This window comes from Ascaphus truei, chromosome 6, assembly GCF_040206685.1.
Source record: "Ascaphus truei isolate aAscTru1 chromosome 6, aAscTru1.hap1, whole genome shotgun sequence".
Taxonomy (NCBI): domain Eukaryota; kingdom Metazoa; phylum Chordata; class Amphibia; order Anura; family Ascaphidae; genus Ascaphus; species Ascaphus truei.
The window spans coordinates 58,781,713-58,800,995 of NC_134488.1; the positions used below are offsets into that span (position 1 = coordinate 58,781,713).

The 19,283-nt window shown below is 46.6% G+C and overlaps 1 protein-coding gene across 1 annotated transcript in view; it reads left to right on the forward strand.

Annotated features, from left to right (window-relative positions):
- Positions 1–16,759: 16,759 nt before the first annotated feature.
- POU2AF2 (POU class 2 homeobox associating factor 2) overlaps positions 16,760–19,283 on the forward strand; it is a 109,220-nt gene continuing 106,696 nt past the window's right edge. Inside the window, exon 1 of the mRNA XM_075603162.1 lies at positions 16,760–16,886. Coding sequence (XP_075459277.1) covers positions 16,877–16,886 — 10 coding nt within the window. The 5' untranslated portion in view covers positions 16,760–16,876. The remainder of the gene's footprint in view (positions 16,887–19,283) is intronic.

The window sequence follows — 19,283 nt, forward strand, 5'->3', positions numbered from 1 at the left end:
ATATAGGTTTTTTTTTACTCCACATGACAAATCGAAACAGCACCACCATCAAATACATTGGGAGTTATTCATTAATCTGTGATAGTACCGATCATGGCCCTTTTGCATTCAAACTTCCATTAAAGTCAATACATTCCCCCATGCAATAGTGCCCCAATCGTCACTAATGCAGTTTTATGGATTACCCCATGGAGTAAAAACATTATCTGCTGAACCTTCCTCAAAACGGCAGATGGCAAACAATTAAAATTCTCTCAAATACCTATGCAATATAATGGCATGCAGAGCCATTTTTATATGCTGAGTTGTTTCAATTAAAAAATAAAAATACCACAAATGAACACATTCACATCTCAGACAGGACCACAAACCTCCCTTTCTCCATTATCTCTTAGCATACAATCCATCTACTGCAACCAGGGATTCTGGGTAATAATATGCAAATGTGAACTCAGTGTTTCACTTTTCGCTTGGTATCCATTTTAACATGGATCCCTATAAGCTCATGCCTGCTTTATTACACAGCTTTGTCAGCACAGTCTGTATTAAAGAGGTACATGGCCAGTAAACCTATTCACAGACAACTGTTTGGAAAGGTGAGTCTTCACTACTCAGGGAGAGACATCATGACTTTGGGCATAAGCCCAGCACCCCATTTTGTGATCAGGGGGAATTGTCGCAAGGAAAAGATGGAGCCCTAGAGTCATTAGCCGTTCATCTCTGGTATCCAAAAACTGAGGGTCTCGTGACCGCATGGAGCACAGATTTTTTGACAGAGACTCAGCTGCTGCAGCAGTGGTTGGCTTTAACATTGTGAGGATTGCTGTTGGCCCCGCCCCCGTGATGCACCCCATGACGGGATGGATGACTTGTGCCGCGCTACCAGGCTGAGGGACACAGCATATCCTGTGCTTAGGCCCTGCCACCGTGATGCATCCCGTGATGAGGCGGTTGACGCGTGCTGCTCTACCAGGCTGAAGACACCACACGGATCTCGCTCAGGCTCCACCCCCGTGACTCCATGGGTGAGGCGCACTGCACACAAGCTATGCGCAGGCGCTGTGCTACCATGGGCACATGAGGGGTTAACTCCATCAGCAATTATTCCACACCTGCACTCCTCCCCGCCCCGGCCTACCAGTGGACTGAATATGTCTAGGGGTGGTTCTCGTTTATTACTCTGCAGCTGTGTGCTCTCCTACCATTGGCTGCCTGTCCTATAAATACTCAGCCAGACCTGCTACAAACTGGCTGAGCATAAACTCTGTTTATGTACTTGTGCTTGCCTCCAGTATCCTGCTGCCTTACGTTTGCCTTGTCTTGCTTCTTGTATTTTTGACCTCAGCTTGTACCCGGACTCCTGCCTTCTCTGAACCAATGACCATGGCTACGGATAACGTCTATTCTACCTTATAATTCTATATATCGCCTGCAAAATGTCTTCCAAAATTTTGAGATGAACTGATATTCCCAGTCTGAGACTATCTGTAAAGGAAGTCCATGCAGACAAAATACCTCCATGGTAATGATGTCTGCCAGTTCAGAAGAAGAGGGAAGTTTTTTAGGGGTACAAAATGAGCATGTTTTGTGAAATGGTCAACAATACTTGTCATCATACTCGGAGGGGGGAAGTTCAACATAAAGTCCATTGATAGGTGCGTACCAAGAACTTGAGGGTATCGGCAGAGGCTGTAGAAGCCCACAGGGCAGTGTTCGGGGAACCTTAGTTCAGGCACATACACTGCAGGCAGAGACGAAGTCCTGTACCTCTGTTTTTAACTTTGGCTACCAAAAAGTCCTCTCCAGAAATTCACATGTCTTGCGAACCTCCGGGTGGCCTGCCAGTTATGATTTGTGTCCCCATCGTAGGACCTCCTGTCGAAGAGAAGGGGGAATGAAAAGTTTGGATTGAGAGATGGCTATTCCCACAGGCATCTTGTTTTGGGCTTTCTGAATACGATGATGAATCATAATAGCGGACACAATCTTAGATGAGGGAATGATGGGAACATTGTTACATTCTTGGAACACGGATGGTAGGTGATCACATAATTAAAGCGACTAAAAAAGAGTGCTCATCTAGCCTGGCGAGTGTTTAACCTGCGTGCCCCCTCAAGGTATTCCAAGTTTTTGTGGTCCATAAGAATCGTGACTGGCATGGCGTTTCCCTCCAGAAGGTGTCTCCATTACTCCAGAGCCATTTTATGGCTAGAAGTTCACCATTGCCCACATCGTAGTTGTGTTCCGCAGGAGAAAACTTCTTAGAGAAGAAGGAACACGGGTGTAACCGACCCTGAAACTCACTTCTCTATGACAGGACTGCACCTGCTCCAATGTCGGAGGCATCCACTTCGACGATGAAAGCATGACGCAGATTGGGGTGTTTCAGGATGGGTGCAGAAGAAAAGAGTTTCTTGAGCTTCAGAAAAGTCGGATGAGCCTGCCAAGACCAGTTCATGTGATCTGCCTGTTTTTTTGTCATGGCTTTGATGGGTGCAACAATTTTGGAGAAATTCCAAATAAATCGTCTGTAATAATTTGTGAAGCACAATAATCTCTGGATAGCTTTAAAACCATTAGGTACTGGCAAGTCCAGAACAGAAGCAACATTGGCAGGGTCCATTTCTAGGCCCTGGGCAGAGATAATGTATCCGAGAAATGAAAGACGGAATTTCTTGAATTCGCACTTCTCGAATTTACCGAAGAGGTTGTTCTTCAGGAGAAGTTTTTGGACCATCCTCACCTGCTGATGATATTGTTCCAGGGTTTTAGAATAGATGAGGATATCATCAAAGTATACGATAACTGAGTAGTCTAACATGTCTCTGAAAATTTTGTTCACGAAGAACTGGAACACTGCGGCTACATTGCATAGTCCGAAGGGCATCCTCAAGTACTCATAGTGGCCATCACGTGTGTTGATAGCGGTTTTCCACTCGTAACCCTGCCTTATCGTTATACATTTATAAGCCCCTCTTAAATCGAGGTTGGTAAAAACTGTTGCCCCATGTAGACGATCAAAGAGTTCGGTGTGCAGAGGTTTTACAGTAATTTTATTCAAACCCCAGTAATCAATAAAAGGCCTCATTGACCCGTCCTTTTTGGCCACAAATAAAAAACCTGCACCAGCAGGACAACAGGATTTGCGAATGAATCCTCGATTCAGGTTCTCATCAATGTACAATATGTCCTCATCGCCTTGGTTTCCATTTCGGAAAGAGGATACGTACGTCCGTGAGGAGTCATCATCACAGGAAGAAGATCGATTGCACAATCAAACGGTCGATGCGCAGTTAATTATTCGGCCTGCCCCTTCTCGATGACCCGCTTTAGGTCAGAGTAACAGGCCAGGAGAATTGGGTAAGTCCTCCAGTGCAGGTAGTAAAAGAGTACTCACAGGATGACAGGGTGAAAGACATTTGCCATGGTAGGCAGTTCCCCAAGTTATTATCTGACCAAAAATCCAGTCAATCTGGGGATTGAGGGTACATAGCCAGGGAAGCTAGCTAGATCCACATTGATGGCTGGGGAAATGATGACATCCAGCTGGACGAGTTTGTGGTGCAAAACATCAACCATAGCCCTGATTTGAACCGTCTCTTGGGATAAGACCCAATGGTCTACCATCAATGGAGGAGACAACTAGGGTTATGTCCTTCCTCTGGAGAGGAATCTTGATCCGTTGAGCGAAGGCTTTATCCACAAATATACCACAAATATACTAGCGGCTCTGGAGTATATGAAGGCCTTGGTTATCATGGAATGGTCTTTCTAGGATAGGCAGATGGGGACCATCAAACAACAAGGAGATGGGGAGAAGGTGCAGATACCCAGAGGAAACTCCCCTACATGCTTTGGGCATGGGCGTTTCCTGACTTCTTAAGACAGGTTTGTACCATGTGACCCTTCTCGCTGCAATACAGGCACAACCCCAAGGATCTCCCGTTCTGGCAAACGCAAATTGCCCAATTGCATGGGTTCCATTGGTTCTCCTGGCGTTTCATTGGAAGGAGCCTAAAGAGGTGGAGTCAGCAGAAGAGACCAGAATTTGTGAGAACAATCCTGCTCCTGACATCTCTTCCTCGTATGAAGGTCTAGGGACATGCAAAGGGCGATCAGACCTTCCAGATCTGCGGATAGCTCCCTGTAGTCAATTCGTGTTCCCCTCAATGCCCGGACGTAAAGCAGCCTTCAAAGCGCCCTCATTCCAATCAGTCTCCACTGCCAGGGTCCTAAACTCGATAGCATATTGTCCCATAGTGCGAGAGCCTTGTTTTAACTGTAGTAGTGTGAATTCAGTGGAAGCCACATGACTGAGGGTATTAAAGATTGTCCAGAAGGGTTGCATGAAAGCAACGGAGTCGTCCAACATGGGAGAACCCTTTTCATAAAGAGGTGACGCACAAGATAATGCTTCATCCGTGAGGAGCGAAAAGATATATGCCACTCGAGAGCGGTGGGTAGAGAAAGGAAAGGTCGAACTGTACCTGGCACTGGTTCAGGAACACAGAAAAATTGGGGAGCACAGTATGAGGGAGAGTAGGAATTAAGGAAGGTAAATCTTCTTAACTGGTGACCAATGGGGTGAAGTCACCCCACTTGATTCATCAGCTTGGGGATGGACTCAGTGAGCGGGAAAATACATATATGTAGAGATATATAGAAATGAATGTATCACTTACACGGTCTTGTGTAAGTTCTACTGTATTTCATCAAGGTATCTTTCCCTTCCAGCTCTAAATTATGAAGTTTTCTTCTCTCTTGTCGTCATCTCGCACTGGTTCTGGGATGTTTCTCACTGCAGACTTAGCTTCTTTCTCCTAGAGGTCTCCCTCTAACAGAAAGAAAGCAGTTAAATCGATACAGCTAATGTGCAAACAAAGGCTGAGGTGCGGGGAGGTAATGGGGGAATTATAGGATAATATCCATCACTCACACGGGCTAATGTGAGTGTCCTCCCGTAAAGATATCTTGATTTCACCTCTTCCAAGTCTCTGATGTTGAAACACCAGAAAACTCCAGAAATGGAGTCTAATGATGTTTTACAATTGTCTCAAATAGACGAACAAATGAAATATATTGAACCATGTGTAATCACCTAATGTAAGGTGAGGGGGGGAGGGAGTGGAGAAAAAATATAAATTCAAATACTCACACGGACCAGTGTGAGTACACACTGGTAGAGGTATCTTTAACTTCTTTTGGTTGTTATGTCCTCGTGTCTTCTTTAAATTCAGGGCAGGTATAATTCCTCCATGCAGAGATGAATTAAAGACTGCAGCGTTTGAGACTGTAGTCGGGGCAGATAAAGACTTTATTAAAAGATAAATAAAACAAAGTGATAAAAACTAGTGCTGAACAGTAAAGCACTCAAAGGAATAGTACTAAAAACATAGGGAGTCGCTCGGTGGTAAGTGGTAGGTGGTCGCTGTCTCCGCGTTCGGATTCAGAGCTACAACGTCACTTCCGGCTCCTCTATGGTGGCTGCAAATGTCCAGAATTGTGGTTCAGGAATCCTCTGCAAGTCGAGGAGAGCCCTCCATAGTGGACAGGAGTAGGGATCCGTGGCTCCCTTAGGACCACCGATACTGGCGCAGCTTCAAGAGTTAAAGGCGCAGGAATAGGTGGTGTCACCGTGGGGGTACTGAGGTGGCTGCACAGAGTCTGCAGCATAGAAGAGATTGAATCCAGTTTCTGATACAGCATAGCTAGATGGGTGGCATGGGTTCCCAGAAGCTGTCCCTGATGGGTAACGGCATTCGCTACCTCTGAGGGGTCCATTGCGTGGCTCGTACAGCGTGTACCTTTGCTGACTGCAGGACAGGATACGGACCTGCAGGGCAGAGGTAAGGAGTAATACACTAACCTTGGCCTGGGATCAGAGGCCTGGGATGCAGGGGTAGTCAGGTATGAATCCGGGTTCGAGGCAGGTGGCAGGTAAAGTGTAGTCAGGTCCGGTTTCCAGGTTTAGGCAGGGGGCAGGCAAGGGCTAATCAGGTCCAGTTCCGAGGTCAAGGCAGGCGGTAGGCAAGGGGTAGTCAGGTCCAGTTCCGAGGTCAAGGAAGGCGGCAAGCAAGGGGTAGTCAGATTCATTTCCAAGGTCGAGACAGGTGGCAGGCAAAACAAAGGCAAGGCAGAGCTCAGACGGGACAAAGTACAAGTACTTTGCATGAGCAAAGTTGGATAGCAACTGCCTGCTACTTAAAGGCCAGAGGCAGCTGCTGGCAATGAGGTCCAAAGTGAGGCATACTTCCTGTCAGGGCAGAATATGCCAGGAATTAAGATGGCTGTAGCAGCTTTGGAGAAGATGATGTCACTTCTTGTCAGTAGTCATCCAGGAAATTCGATATACCTATTGGGAAAGATAGGGATGGGGAAGGGAGAGAAACAAGGCAGTTATTGTGTAGATTTAATAACCCACAACTTTTGTAATAAAATATTAAGGTGTATAGTGGTTGGTAATTTGAAGTGACATGTTGAAAAGTCAGTTGATGTTGTATATGGCCCCTCCCTTTATAGAGAGTAACACCTGATTAAGTTAGCATAACTAATCTGCAATCATATCTACCTTTTGGCTTGGATATGTTCCTTGTAACAAATCAACATATACGTTAAAAATCTAAATAGATAGTAACAAGTAGGTCGCTGAAAGTGAAAGCCAACTTGATATGTAGTTTTTTGTATAGTTTAACCAAAAAGTTGGACCACTCTCAGCAGTCTTGTAATATGTGGCATAGGTGTCCTGACCAGGTAAATTAGAGAATGGACTATTTAAGTATTCATTTGTTCAAATAGAAATATTAGTTAATTAACTGTTTTCTGGTTTATTTACTCATTGTTTCTTCAAAAACGTGTCTTTTTAAATATAAATATATATATATATATTTTTAGTTATTTAACAAACAACCTTGTGTCTGTAAATAGCATAATAATGCTCCACTACATTATCGTCTCCACTATTATTTCCAATTAATAAATTGGTTTGCCATCCAAACATTTATGAGTTATTGACTCCTGCCTCTCTTCAGATTGTGGGTTGGCTGTACTCCTTGCTCCAGCAGTAGTTAAGGGGAACTCTTACCTGCAGCCGTCCTTTGAGCCGGCCTGCTCCACCTCACTCTGCTGTGCACTGACACCGCAGGCTCTCCATCAAGGCTCAGTCAGTCGGGAGGACTTGCACGCACTGTTCTGGCTCTCTGCTACTCACTGGAGCTGTCTGAAGTATTGGCTGCCCTGCTCAGCAGGCTCTGCAACTCGCACTGCAGACACAACCTCGTGCGTTCTCGCCTCCTCCTGCAGATGGCTCACCAGCTCCAGGAAACTTGCCATGCTACAATCGCGCACCGCTGCAAGACTGCACTCGGCAACCACGCTTCCGCTAGCTTCCTGGAACACCTGCAGCCTGGAACCAGTTGATGCTGTGACCTGGAACCTGCTGATGCTGTGGCCTTTTACTCTGCAATTGGTTGCAACCTGTAACACACAGCAGTGGGATTAGAATGAACGTTTCCACTCCTGCTTCCCTTTATAACACTTATCCTCCTAGGACCTACCCCAGAGCACATTGCATCAGACAGATGGCACTGGGATATAAGGAGCATGGGTGAGGGGGAATGGTTAAGGTAGTCATGTAACCCACACTTAGGGTTGTGGTTACTTATACTGTTTTGTAGTCACAAGTTAAATAATTTCACACACACACACAATATATATGTAGCCAGGTCACCCCTCGTTGCCCTGCGACCCCCATTACCTCCGTGGCCTGGATCGATGGTGCTGCCGGAGACAAGTGGCAGACCCGACGGCCATTCTGGAGGGTAGGGGGCGCTCCGGTGCTCCGGAGGTCCCCGGCGGCTCCCGTGCAGGGCGCCGCCATGTTGCGCGAGTTTGCGCATGCGCAGTGAGTGCCGGCGGCCCCAAAGAGTTGCGCATGCGCAGTGAAAAGTGCGCGAACCCTAGCCTACCAGGGAAGGCTCTTGGAAGGGACTACAAGTCCCATGAGCCTCAGCAGCACCCCATGTGACGCCAGGGAGCCAATAGGGCTGGAGGATTGCCCTGCAGGGAGGAATAGATATATTTTGCGCGCTGGAGAAGCAGCCAGTCAGGACCAGGAAGAGTTAGGGATAGGAGGTGCGTGCAGGGGTTTGTGACCCGCTGCATTAGGCCAGCAGCCCCCTAGGCCGCAGATAGGTCCTGAGCCCCCTGATAACTTGTGGTGCTATAGGGACAGGCCCTAGGTTAGGAACCCTGCCCATTAGCTGTTTTGCTAGTTAGGGACACAGCGGACGCTGCACTTCCTGCCAAGAGGCTTGGGCTCAAGCCTACGCCATTAAAGAGAACTGGACTATCTTCAGGGTGGGATCACCCCTGACGGATCACCACGCTGGTGGATCCTGGATGTCGTGCAGGAACTCGTCTGATCCTTTGAGAAGATCCTTTAAAGCCAGGTGCCGCCGCACCAGGCAGGTATCGTTATAAGTGCACCAACAAAGTACTCACACATAGTGGCAGCGCTGACCACGGGACAAGGGGGTTATACTGTGGACACGGTGTGGGGGTACACGGTGGTGGGCACGGGGTATACGCTCCTAAGTGGGAGTGACTGACACGTGAGACTTTGGTACAGTTATTGAGTTGATAACATATGGTTAATGTATTGTGTTATGTTGATGCTGCATATAGTAAATGGTTATACCTATACTCCAGTGTATGTGATTACTATATGCGGGTCCTGTGTAGGGGACATTCTATACTCCTAGAATCCTGTACAGGTGGAGGCGCTGATCAAGAAACGTTTCAGATAGCACCCCAGGTTCCCAGCAAGCAGAGGCTCAGGCCTCTTGTGAACCTGCCGGTATACGCACCACAGCTGGTAACACATAGGTTCCCCCTCACATACACTCTATATGCGGGTGGGTGGGGGAATACCCGTTACATTTGGAGGCGCTGCTGAGATCTCAGACCTGGGGTGCCCCACTCAGTTATTAATTATGTCACCACCATTACCGTCACCGTCACGCTCAGAAGTGTATGACTGGGCCGTGGAGCTGCAAGTGCTGCCGCTTCACACGCTCGCTGTGAGCCGGGTCCCTGCTGATACTCCGTCTTCGGCAATACAAATGGCCTTGAGGCAGCACCCAAATATCTGGGATGCCGCCAAAATAAATGTGTTGGAACGACGTAAGGATGCAGACCAGGACTGTTGATCCGTGTTAGTGAGTATAGGGCAAGATATAACCGAAGACCGGGGCACGTCCAGTTTGTGGTTCGCGAGGCCGACAGGTTCCTGCTGTATTGTTGTCTACCCTGAACTGCCTATAAAATCCGAACAGAGCAGCTCTCACATGAACTTACAAGAGGTTGCTATGCATACATCACCTTCCCCCCTGAAAGTTATTGCGGAGGCGACCGGGGTGCTCTCACAGACTACAGTCGACCGTTAAGTATTGCCAGCTCGTCCTCTAAACGTGGGGATGATATCCGAATGCTAGCTCAGGCTATCCTACAAATGGGGGCGTCCAAATCCGAATCCCCTGCCCCGCAGCAGTATCGCAAGTTAAAGATCTTTTCAGGGACCAAGCCGACCCCGACTGGCGAAGAAGCGTTTGAAGTCTGGAGGGAATACACCTCTCAGGTCCTAGAAGAATGGACATACCCTGAGTCGGTGAAGCGGCAACGCATAATGGAATGCCTACGTCCTCCCGCGTCCACCACAATACAGATGTGTAAAGATCAGCATGAGGACGTTACCGCGCATCAGATGCTGGAGACTCTTGTGCGGGCCTACGGGCGAACCGAAGACATAGGACAATTGATGAAGAGATACTACAACCTCTGCCAAAAAGAGGGAGAGGATCTATCTGACTTCCTACAGAGGATTCAATCGGTCTTGTGGGAACTGCGTAAGCGTAAACATATTATCGCCGCAGAGGTGGATGAGTATCGCCGCGCGCAATTCCTGAGTGGAGCCCTTCCCACTCATCCTATTGTACTCATGATGAGGCGTTATCTGATGCGAGGTGACCCCCCTTCCTGGGAGGAGCTAATGGATGAGATAAAAGAACATGAGCTCTATGCCCAGTTGCATACTTCCAAGAAGACTAAGGAGTCTCCAAAGAGTGAACCTCAGGGGGCTTCTGCGCCAAAGGCCAAGAACCCTCCAAGTCAGGAAGAGAAGGCCTCATCCAAGATCCCGGTCTCCAAATCCAGACCATCCGGGAAACCATCTTCCCCGTTCCCGGGCCACCCTGAACCCGGCGAAGTCGTCTGCTATGGCTGCAGTCGAAGAGGCCACTTCCTCAGGGACTGTCCCGAGAAGGAAGATCCCAACGAAAAACCTCCAAGTAAGGGATGTTACGCTAAGGCCATGATCTGCCGGGTACAGACCACCGAAGCCGAGACATCCGAGGCCACTCCTGCGCCTCCTGAAGCGCCTACTGACCTAAGTCCCGATGATAGGACTCCACCTGGGGATGCTTACAGTCAGGTAGGCCCCTCTGCTATCGTGCGTGTGGTAGTAGAAGGAGTCTATGCCTCTACTCTGCTGGACACTGGATCCCAAGTGACCATAATATACCGGCAATTCTATGACCAACACCTCCAACACTGCCCCATGCGGTCGGCGGAACATATGAAGGTGAGGGGGTTAAGTAACGAAGATTACCCCATCGATGGGATCGTGAGAGTTCAACTGGATATAGTCCAACTAGACACCGGCAAGAAACATCCCATGCATGTGGAGGCAATGGTATGTCCGAAGCCCCAAGGCCAGTGTCAGTACCCGATCATCTTGGGGACGAATACTGATATAGTGTGAGCCGTAATCCGAGCCTACATGAAAGAGACCAACGAATAACCTATGGCTAGTCCACTCCTTGACCCTGTACTGCGGGAAGAGTGCAACCGAGTATATGCCGTAGAGCGGCACGGGGACCTCTACAATCGTCAACGCGGACTGACAACCATTTTACCAGGGGGAGTGCAACGTATGGCCGTCTGGTGCTGTTATCCCGATCGAGATGATACCGCCCACCTGTTCTCTCTGGAGAGTACCCCTGAGGAAGAGGCTCAGAGAGGGTATAGGGTAATACCTGAAGTGAAAGAGTGGAAGACTAAAATTCCTCCCCGGACTTACGTATATGTGCAGAACCTCTCCCCGTTCTTGATGGAGCTTGATGTCAGACGAAGTTTGGGCTGCGTATATCAGGTCAGCCCTGTGGAAACAGTGCCGCAGGTGAACGCCGCTGCAGTGGGCGAGCAGTTAGTTGATCTGGATTTCAACTTCGGGGACTCGACGCTGCCGACTGAGTGGAAGGGTCGAATGACGGCCAAGCTGAATGAACGAAGGACGGTGTTTTCCACAAGTGAAATGGATGTGGGCCGCAGTCGCAGCGCCCAACACACCTTTAGGTTGAGTGACGCCACTCCGTTCCGTGAACGCTATCGTCGCATCGCCCCCAGGGATGTGACGATGTAAGGAACGTCCTGAAAGAAATGGAGACCGCTGGGATTTTGACGGAGTCTCTGAGTCCTTACGCCTCACCCATAAGGGTGGTAAGGAAGAAGAATGAATCTGTAAGACTGTGTGTCGATTATCGAACCCTGAATCATCGTACGGTACCCGACCAATACAACCTTCCTTGCATTGAAGAGATTCTGAATGCTCTAACCTGGAGCCAGTGGTTTAATATTCTCGACTTACGATCTGGGTACTACCAGGTACCTATGAGTGCAGAGGATAAGGAAAAGACAGCCTTTGTCTGCCCCCTGGGATTCTACCAATTTACGCGTATGCCCCAAGGTATATGTGGAGCTCCTGCTAACTTCCAGCGAGTGATGGAGAAAACAATCGGGGACATGAACCCTCGGGAGTGTCTGGTCTATCTGGACGACATCATTGTCTTCGGAAAAACCCTGGAGGAGCACGAAGAGGGTCTGCTTAAGGTGATAGACCGTCTTGGAAAAGAAGGATTGAAGTTATCCCTCGACAAGTGTCGGTTCTGTCACACCTCGGTGACCTACGTGGGACACATCGTGTCTGCTCAAGGAATTGCTACCGATCCGTCCAAAGTAGAAACGGTAGTGAACTGGCGGCGTCCCGAGAATGTCACAGAACTGCGATCATTCCTGGGTTTCTGTATGTATTACCGTCGCTTCGTGGAAGGGTACTCTAGTCGAGCCAAACCCCTGAACAACCTCTTGAAGATATACCCCGAAGACACCGGAAGGAAGGCCACATCAGGCCGTCAAGCGTTTGGCGATAAGTGGACGCCCGAGTGTGAACAGGCCTTCCTGAACTTGAAGAAAAGCCTGACAGAAGCACCAGTGCTTGCGTATGCTGATCCCGAACAACCATACGTTCTGCATGTGGATGCCAGCCTCAATGGACTGGGCGCTGTCCTACATCAGAAGCACCCGGAGGGTCTTCGACCTGTAGCCTATGTCAGCCGCAGTCTGACCCCCAGTGAACAAAAGTACCCCGTACACAAGTTAGAGTTCCTGGCTCTCAAATGGACAATCACAGAAAAACTCCACGATTATCTCTACGGTGTCACGTTTGAGGTAAGGACGGATAACAATCCCCTCACGTACATCAATACCTCTGACAAATTGGATGCAGCAGGACACCGATGGCTGGCAACCCTATGTAACTACAGATTTTCTCTGAAGTATAAGCCGGGGCCTTTGAACATTGGAGCTGATGCACTATCACGACGACCAGGACTAAGTGCTACTCCCGATGATGATGAATGGGAAGAGATACCGGGACCAGGGATACGAGCAATGTGTAGCATAGCGGCCGTCATCAATGATCAAGTGGCCTTCTCCGAATTGCGGGTTGCAGATTCCTTAGGATGCCAGTCGCAGGCTATCCCCGCCACCTACTGCGATCCCAAGTGTAACGGGTATTCCCCCACCCAACCGCATATAGTGTATGTGAGGGGGAACCTATGTGTTACCAGGTGTGGTGTGTATACCTGCAGGTTCACAAGAGGCCTGAGCCTCCGCTTGCTGGGAACCTGGGGTGCTCTCTGGAACGTTTCTTGATCAGCGCCTCCATCTGTGCAGGATTCTAAGAGTATAGAATGTACCCTACACAGGACCCGCATATAGTAATCACATACACTGGAGTATAGGTATAACCATTTACTATATGCAGCATCAACATAACACAATACATTAACCATATGTTATCAACTCAATAACTGTACCAAAGTCTCACGTGTCAGTCACTCCCACTTAGGAGCGTATACCCCGTGCCCACCACCGTGTACCCCCACACCGTGTCCACAGTATAACTCCCTTGTCCCGTGGTCAGCGCTGCCACTATGTGTGAGTACTTTGTTGGTGCACTTATAACGATACCTGCCTGGTGCGGCGGCACCTGGCTTTAAAGGATCTTCTCAAAGGATCAGACGAGTTCCTGCACGACATCCAGGATCCACCCGCGTGGTGATCCGTCAGGGGCGACCCCACCCTGAAGATAGTCCAGTTCTCTTTAATGGCGTAGGCTTGAGCCCAAGCCTCTTGGCGGGAAGCGTAGCGTCCGCTGTGTCCCTAACTAGCAAAACAGCTGATGGGGCAGGGTTCCTAACCTAGGGCCTGCCCCTACAGCACCACAAGCTATCAGGGGGCTCAGGACCTATCTGGGGCCTAGGGGGCTGCTGGCCTAATGCAGCGGGTCACAGACCCCTGCACGCACCTCCTATCCCTAACTCTTCCTGTTCCTGACTGCCTGCTTCTCCAGCGCGCGAAATGTATCTATTCCTCCCTGCAGGGCAATCCTTCAGCCCTATTGGCTCCCTGGCATCACATCGGGTGCTGCTGAGGCTCATGGGACTTGTAGTCCCTTCCAAGAGCCTTCCCTGGTAGGCTAGGGTTCGTGCGCTTATCACTGTGCATGCGCAACTCTTTGGGGCCGCCGGCACTCACTGCGCATGCGCAAACTCGCGCAACATGGTGGCGCCCTGCACGGGAGCCGCCGGGGACCTCCGGAGCACTGGAGGGCCCCCTCCAGAATGGCCGTCGGGTCTGCCGCTTGGCTCCGGCAGCACCCACCACCGATCCCGGCCATGGAGGTAATGGGGGTCGCAGGGCAACGAGGGGTGACCTGGCTACATATACATATTTCAAATCTATGGGTTACCATTACAGCAGGGAGGTACATACACACTACACGCTGTACCCAGCGTAACATACGCCGATCTAGCATGTCTTAAAAGTTATTAAGAAAATGGAGAGATACTGTGCACCACCAATAATGAAAAACAGAGTGGGTGACTTTCAATAAAAATATATTTATTTTGTCATGGGCAAAAATCTGTGGTAAAAAAAATAACCACCTACACATCTCGTGCTGAGGTGCTTCATCAACACCTCTGTTTTTCATTATTGGTGGTGCACCAGAACTCTCTATTTTCTTAATTGTTCTTGCTTCCAGCGAACCCGCACACCAGAGGCTCCCCTTTGACCTACAGAACTGTCAGCAATACTCTCAACAACAGCATGTGAGTGTTTTGCTATCTTTCAGATTTATCTGGACTATTTGCAAATGAAAGGCTGTGTTATCAACTATATTTTTGGAAGAAGAAATCTTCCACTGCTGCCACCAGTTAATATAAGCCTGTCACGGGAGACCAAGTTTATCAACACCTTTTTATACCGGGATCATATGATTGAGCAAAGGAAGGAGGTAAAATAAATTGTAATTTATTTCAGGAAGAGACATACACACAATATAACACAATTTACAGGGCTTACACACTTACTGGGAACGGGGCTAACGAATAAATCTATCCTTTAAATGAAATTCACAAAAATCTCTGTAGGAGCCCTTTCCAATGACCGGTAGGTACTCACAAAAGTCCTGGAACTGATTTCGGCAAGCAATGCCAGGCGCGACCGCAATGCCAGGCGCGACCGCAATGCCAGGCGCGACCGCTACGTTCTTCAGAAGTGGGACTTAGAAGAATTCTTGAGTCAAAATCTTTGAAGCCGGCTCACGTATATTCAGTACAGAGCATCTTTGAATTTGCTGCTGTTGGTTTGGTGCTTGGAATCTGCGCTCCTGATTTGCTGCAAGGCTCCTTATGGGTGTCCCATTCACAAACCTCTACAGCCTATCAGACCATGGGAATTTCTCTGCCAGCCAATCACCGATTTGCCTGTATTATAAAGCCGGGTGGGTTCCTTTTCTCATTCTGCAAAGGGTCATGCGCCAACCTGGCACCTCTGCCTCTTTGCATACTGAGCCCACCCACAGTCCTGGCTCCACAGAGTCTGGGCTCTGGCAAATGGTGGCCGGAAAGCCCTGTGTGTCACAGTGTTGCTGCCCGCAGACCAGACCCGTCCCAAGACTGAGGTGGAAAGTATAATACCACGCACCCGCAGCAGAGGGGTGTGTCCGGAGTGTGGTAATTAGTTGCCAGGCCAAGAGTCTTTAGTAATAGAACCAAAGGTACTTGCCGTGTCCGGAGGTAGAAGGATCGTGGTGATTGCCGTAGCCGGGGGTTGAGGGTGCCAGAGGTCCGGGAGGTAGAGGAGCGAGCCGAGATTGGATGGCGGAGAGAGAATGCGTCGTAAGGAGTAAGCCGGGGTTCAGAGCCAGAGGAAGAGTCGAAAGCCAAGCCGGGTCACACCTGAAGTACACAAAGAACAAGAGCACACACGAATACTAGTCCAACTAGCAGAAGCTATGCAGAGCAATGATTCCCAGGGAGAACAGAGGTAATATAGGTGGAGGGACCAATCAGGGAAGGAGGCAGAGCGGGGGGGTGCCGTGGAGCGTCTTGTGACTGGTGCAGGCTGTGATCCTTGCCTGTGATCAGCTGTGGCGTGTGAGAGCAGGAGCGGGGCTGCAGCTGTACACGGGGGGCATGGCTAGAAGAGCGGAGGTTTGAATAAATTACTGCCGGAGGCGTGCGCTGTGTAAGATCCTCCTGCGTGCACCCCGGCAAGATGGCGGCCGCAAGTGCCAGCGTCGGGCGAGATCGCCGAGTCCCACGCCGAGGACGCACCAGCGGGGAGCGAGGGGCGGCAGCAACGACCTCCGAGGCAGGTAAGGAGGTGTTGCGAGAGCCCTGCTTCCTGACACTGTGTTAGCCCAGGATGCGGATACTCAAGCATTGGCTTAAGGGTTCCATGTAAAATGGTTTTGAGGCAAAAGGTTGCACTGTGTGTTCATTTGCATGTTATTTCCCAGAATCCCTTGCTGCAGTTGAAGCACTGTATGCTAGGTGATAATGCCGAAAAGCAGGGTTGCAGACCTGTCTAAGACATTTGAATGTGCTCACAAGTAATATTTTTATATGTTATGGTGGAGGGTTTTTAGTCACCTTTTCACCTACCATAAACTAAATTTTATATATATATATATGTATATATATATATATACACACACATATACTCTCTCAATGTATTGTATATGCAGTTCAAAGATATACATTTTTATTAGTGTGCTTCTGCAATGTTATGTCAGTTAAACTTAATAAACACAGTATTGCCCTCTGGCACATCTCTGCCCTATGTTAGCATATATATGACATATCATTCTTTATGTATTTAAACTGAAATACAACATATCTTGACTTTAAGACATATACACATAAGAAAGCCAGGATCACAGTCTGCAATGACAATGCAAATCATGGAGAAATACAAGCGAAAGAGTATTTGCATGTAAACAAATCAGAGAAAATGTCATTTTGGACACATTACAAGCTGGGAAAATGTCCCTTTCTTCTACCTCAGTACTAAACGATATGAACACACCATGTTCATATTTTGTTAACTGCTGGTCTGTTGTGAAGATCCATGTTAAAGGTAGACCTGGTATTTTAAGTGGCAGGATCCTTGGTATACAGCATCACCACCCAACATGGAAACAGGTGAGTTAAAGTTTAACAAATGTACAGTACACAGAATGAGGCTTCTGTAATTGTAACAATAATTTGTACTGTATTTGAAGTGGAATTCTTATATACATCACACGTGTGATACTTATTTTAAACATAAAGGTACAATTCTTACCAAAACAATATTGAGAAAGACGTGGCAAATCAATATACATTTAAAAATATACGGCAAAATTATTTTATTTTAAAATGTATATGTATTGAATAATTCAGCAGCATTGATAGTCAGCAGGGCTTATTTCATACGGCGAAAGCAGCCATGTTTTTGTATCCCGTAAAATATATACAAATGAATGGCTGATATTTTTGGAGTGATCCATCTTTAAAAAGAAAGGTTACTTTATGCAGCGTTAAATATTTTTCAAAGGTGACAAGGTTCATAACAGCATAAAGGGGATTGCACCTTCAATTTTGTTTTAAACAGTTATATTGTGTTTTATGGAACATGTTCTGTTTTTTTTACTACATACTTTTAAAACTTTTAAGCAGACTACTACATTTCAAAAGCACTACTACCCATGAATAGCTCATGTTAAACCTTTAACTATTTGGTTTTGTAAGAGTATATAACAAATTGTGCTGTAAATGTAATTTTAGCCCAATCAGGCATTTACTTTTTAATGTTCTTAATGATATTGTGTTTGATTTGATAAAATGTATATGTGACTACTAAATAAATAAATCACCTTTTATGGTTTTATGTTTCTTTTCTGAAATTATAGCGAGTCTTGCTTTTATTTTGCTTATGTCCTACATTTAACATTCTCCCATAATATATCTCCATAACCAGAATATAGCAGATTTATCAATAAGCATAACTATTTTATGTTAAATCTTTTGCCATTCTTTGCTATTTTTGTTACGTTTCTTATTCCAAACAGCTTAATTAGATTTTGCATTAGGAAGATGGGTATCTAATATTGCAAAATAGGATTGTCTTCCGGTGTTTACTTCAATATTATGAATATATATATATATATATATATATATATATATATTTAGTGAAAGGAAGGGTTGCAGACCTGCCTAAGACATGTGAATGTGCTCACAAGTGATCTTTTTATTTGCTATATGCAATACGGTGGAGGTTTTTTTTGCCTTTTTCACCCACCATAACTTAAAACGTGATGGTAAACCCTACAGTCTTGAAAATTGCAAAGCCAGCAGTACAACCAACTTCACACTGATGATACCCATTAAGGTTGAAACATGTCTGTAAATGGTTTCTTTGGCTTTGCATCTGATTCCCATGCTGTGCTTTAAAGCTGTGTTAACAGCGAGCATTAGCTTATATGGGCTCCATGTAGCAATGTTTCTTCAGACAAAAGCAGCGAGCATTGGCTTAAGGGATCCATGTAATAATGGTTTTGAGACAAAAGGTGGCACTGTGTGCTCATTTGCATGTCATTTCCCAGAATCCCTTGCTGCAGTGGAAGCACTGTATGCTGGGTGATAATGGTGAAAGGCAGGGTTGCAGACCTGCCTAAGACATGTGAATGTGCTCACAAGTGATCTTTTTATAATATATATATTTGTAACATCGCCGGAAGAAGAGATCAGTGTATCTCGAAAGCTCGCACAAATAAAAGCATTTCGTTAGCCACAGAACGGTATCATCTATTTATTTTTTGATTATATATATATACAGTGTTCGACAAACCTATACATTTGCTCGCCCCGAGCGAGTGGATTTAACCCCCGGGCGAGTAAATATTGGCCCAAGCAGCACACGTTTGGTACTAGGTGGCGAGTATATTTTTTTGTGTGGCGAGTAGATTTTTTGGTGATTTGTCAACCACTGTATATATATATATATATATATATATATATATATATATATATATATATATATATATACACATACATATATATATATATATATATATATATATATATATATATATATATACATACACACAAAATATATCTTAGAATTCTAAGAATATTAGAATTCTAATATTCTAATATACTGTACATAGAATAATATATATATATATATATATATATATATATATATATATATATATATATATATATATATATATATATTCATATATATATTCAATGGGCTATAAGGTTTCTTCCAGCACCAGAATGTTTCTTATGGTTGTCTTGGATCAGGTATACCATACGAACTTGAAACGTTTTTAAAATTTTAAGTGTCCATTTATTAAAGTCAGCTGACTGAAAAAGTCATGCAAAGCTAGGGCAACAAACTGCATCAGATTTGCCAAAGGAAAACATTGTCATACAAAAAGCAATAACATTGTCTTTCATAAATCTGGTGCTGACTTTTGCTCCAGATGTGAGCAACCCCTGTGGCCGGGAACCTTTCATAAATCACCTCATCAGTATTAAATCTTGCACAGC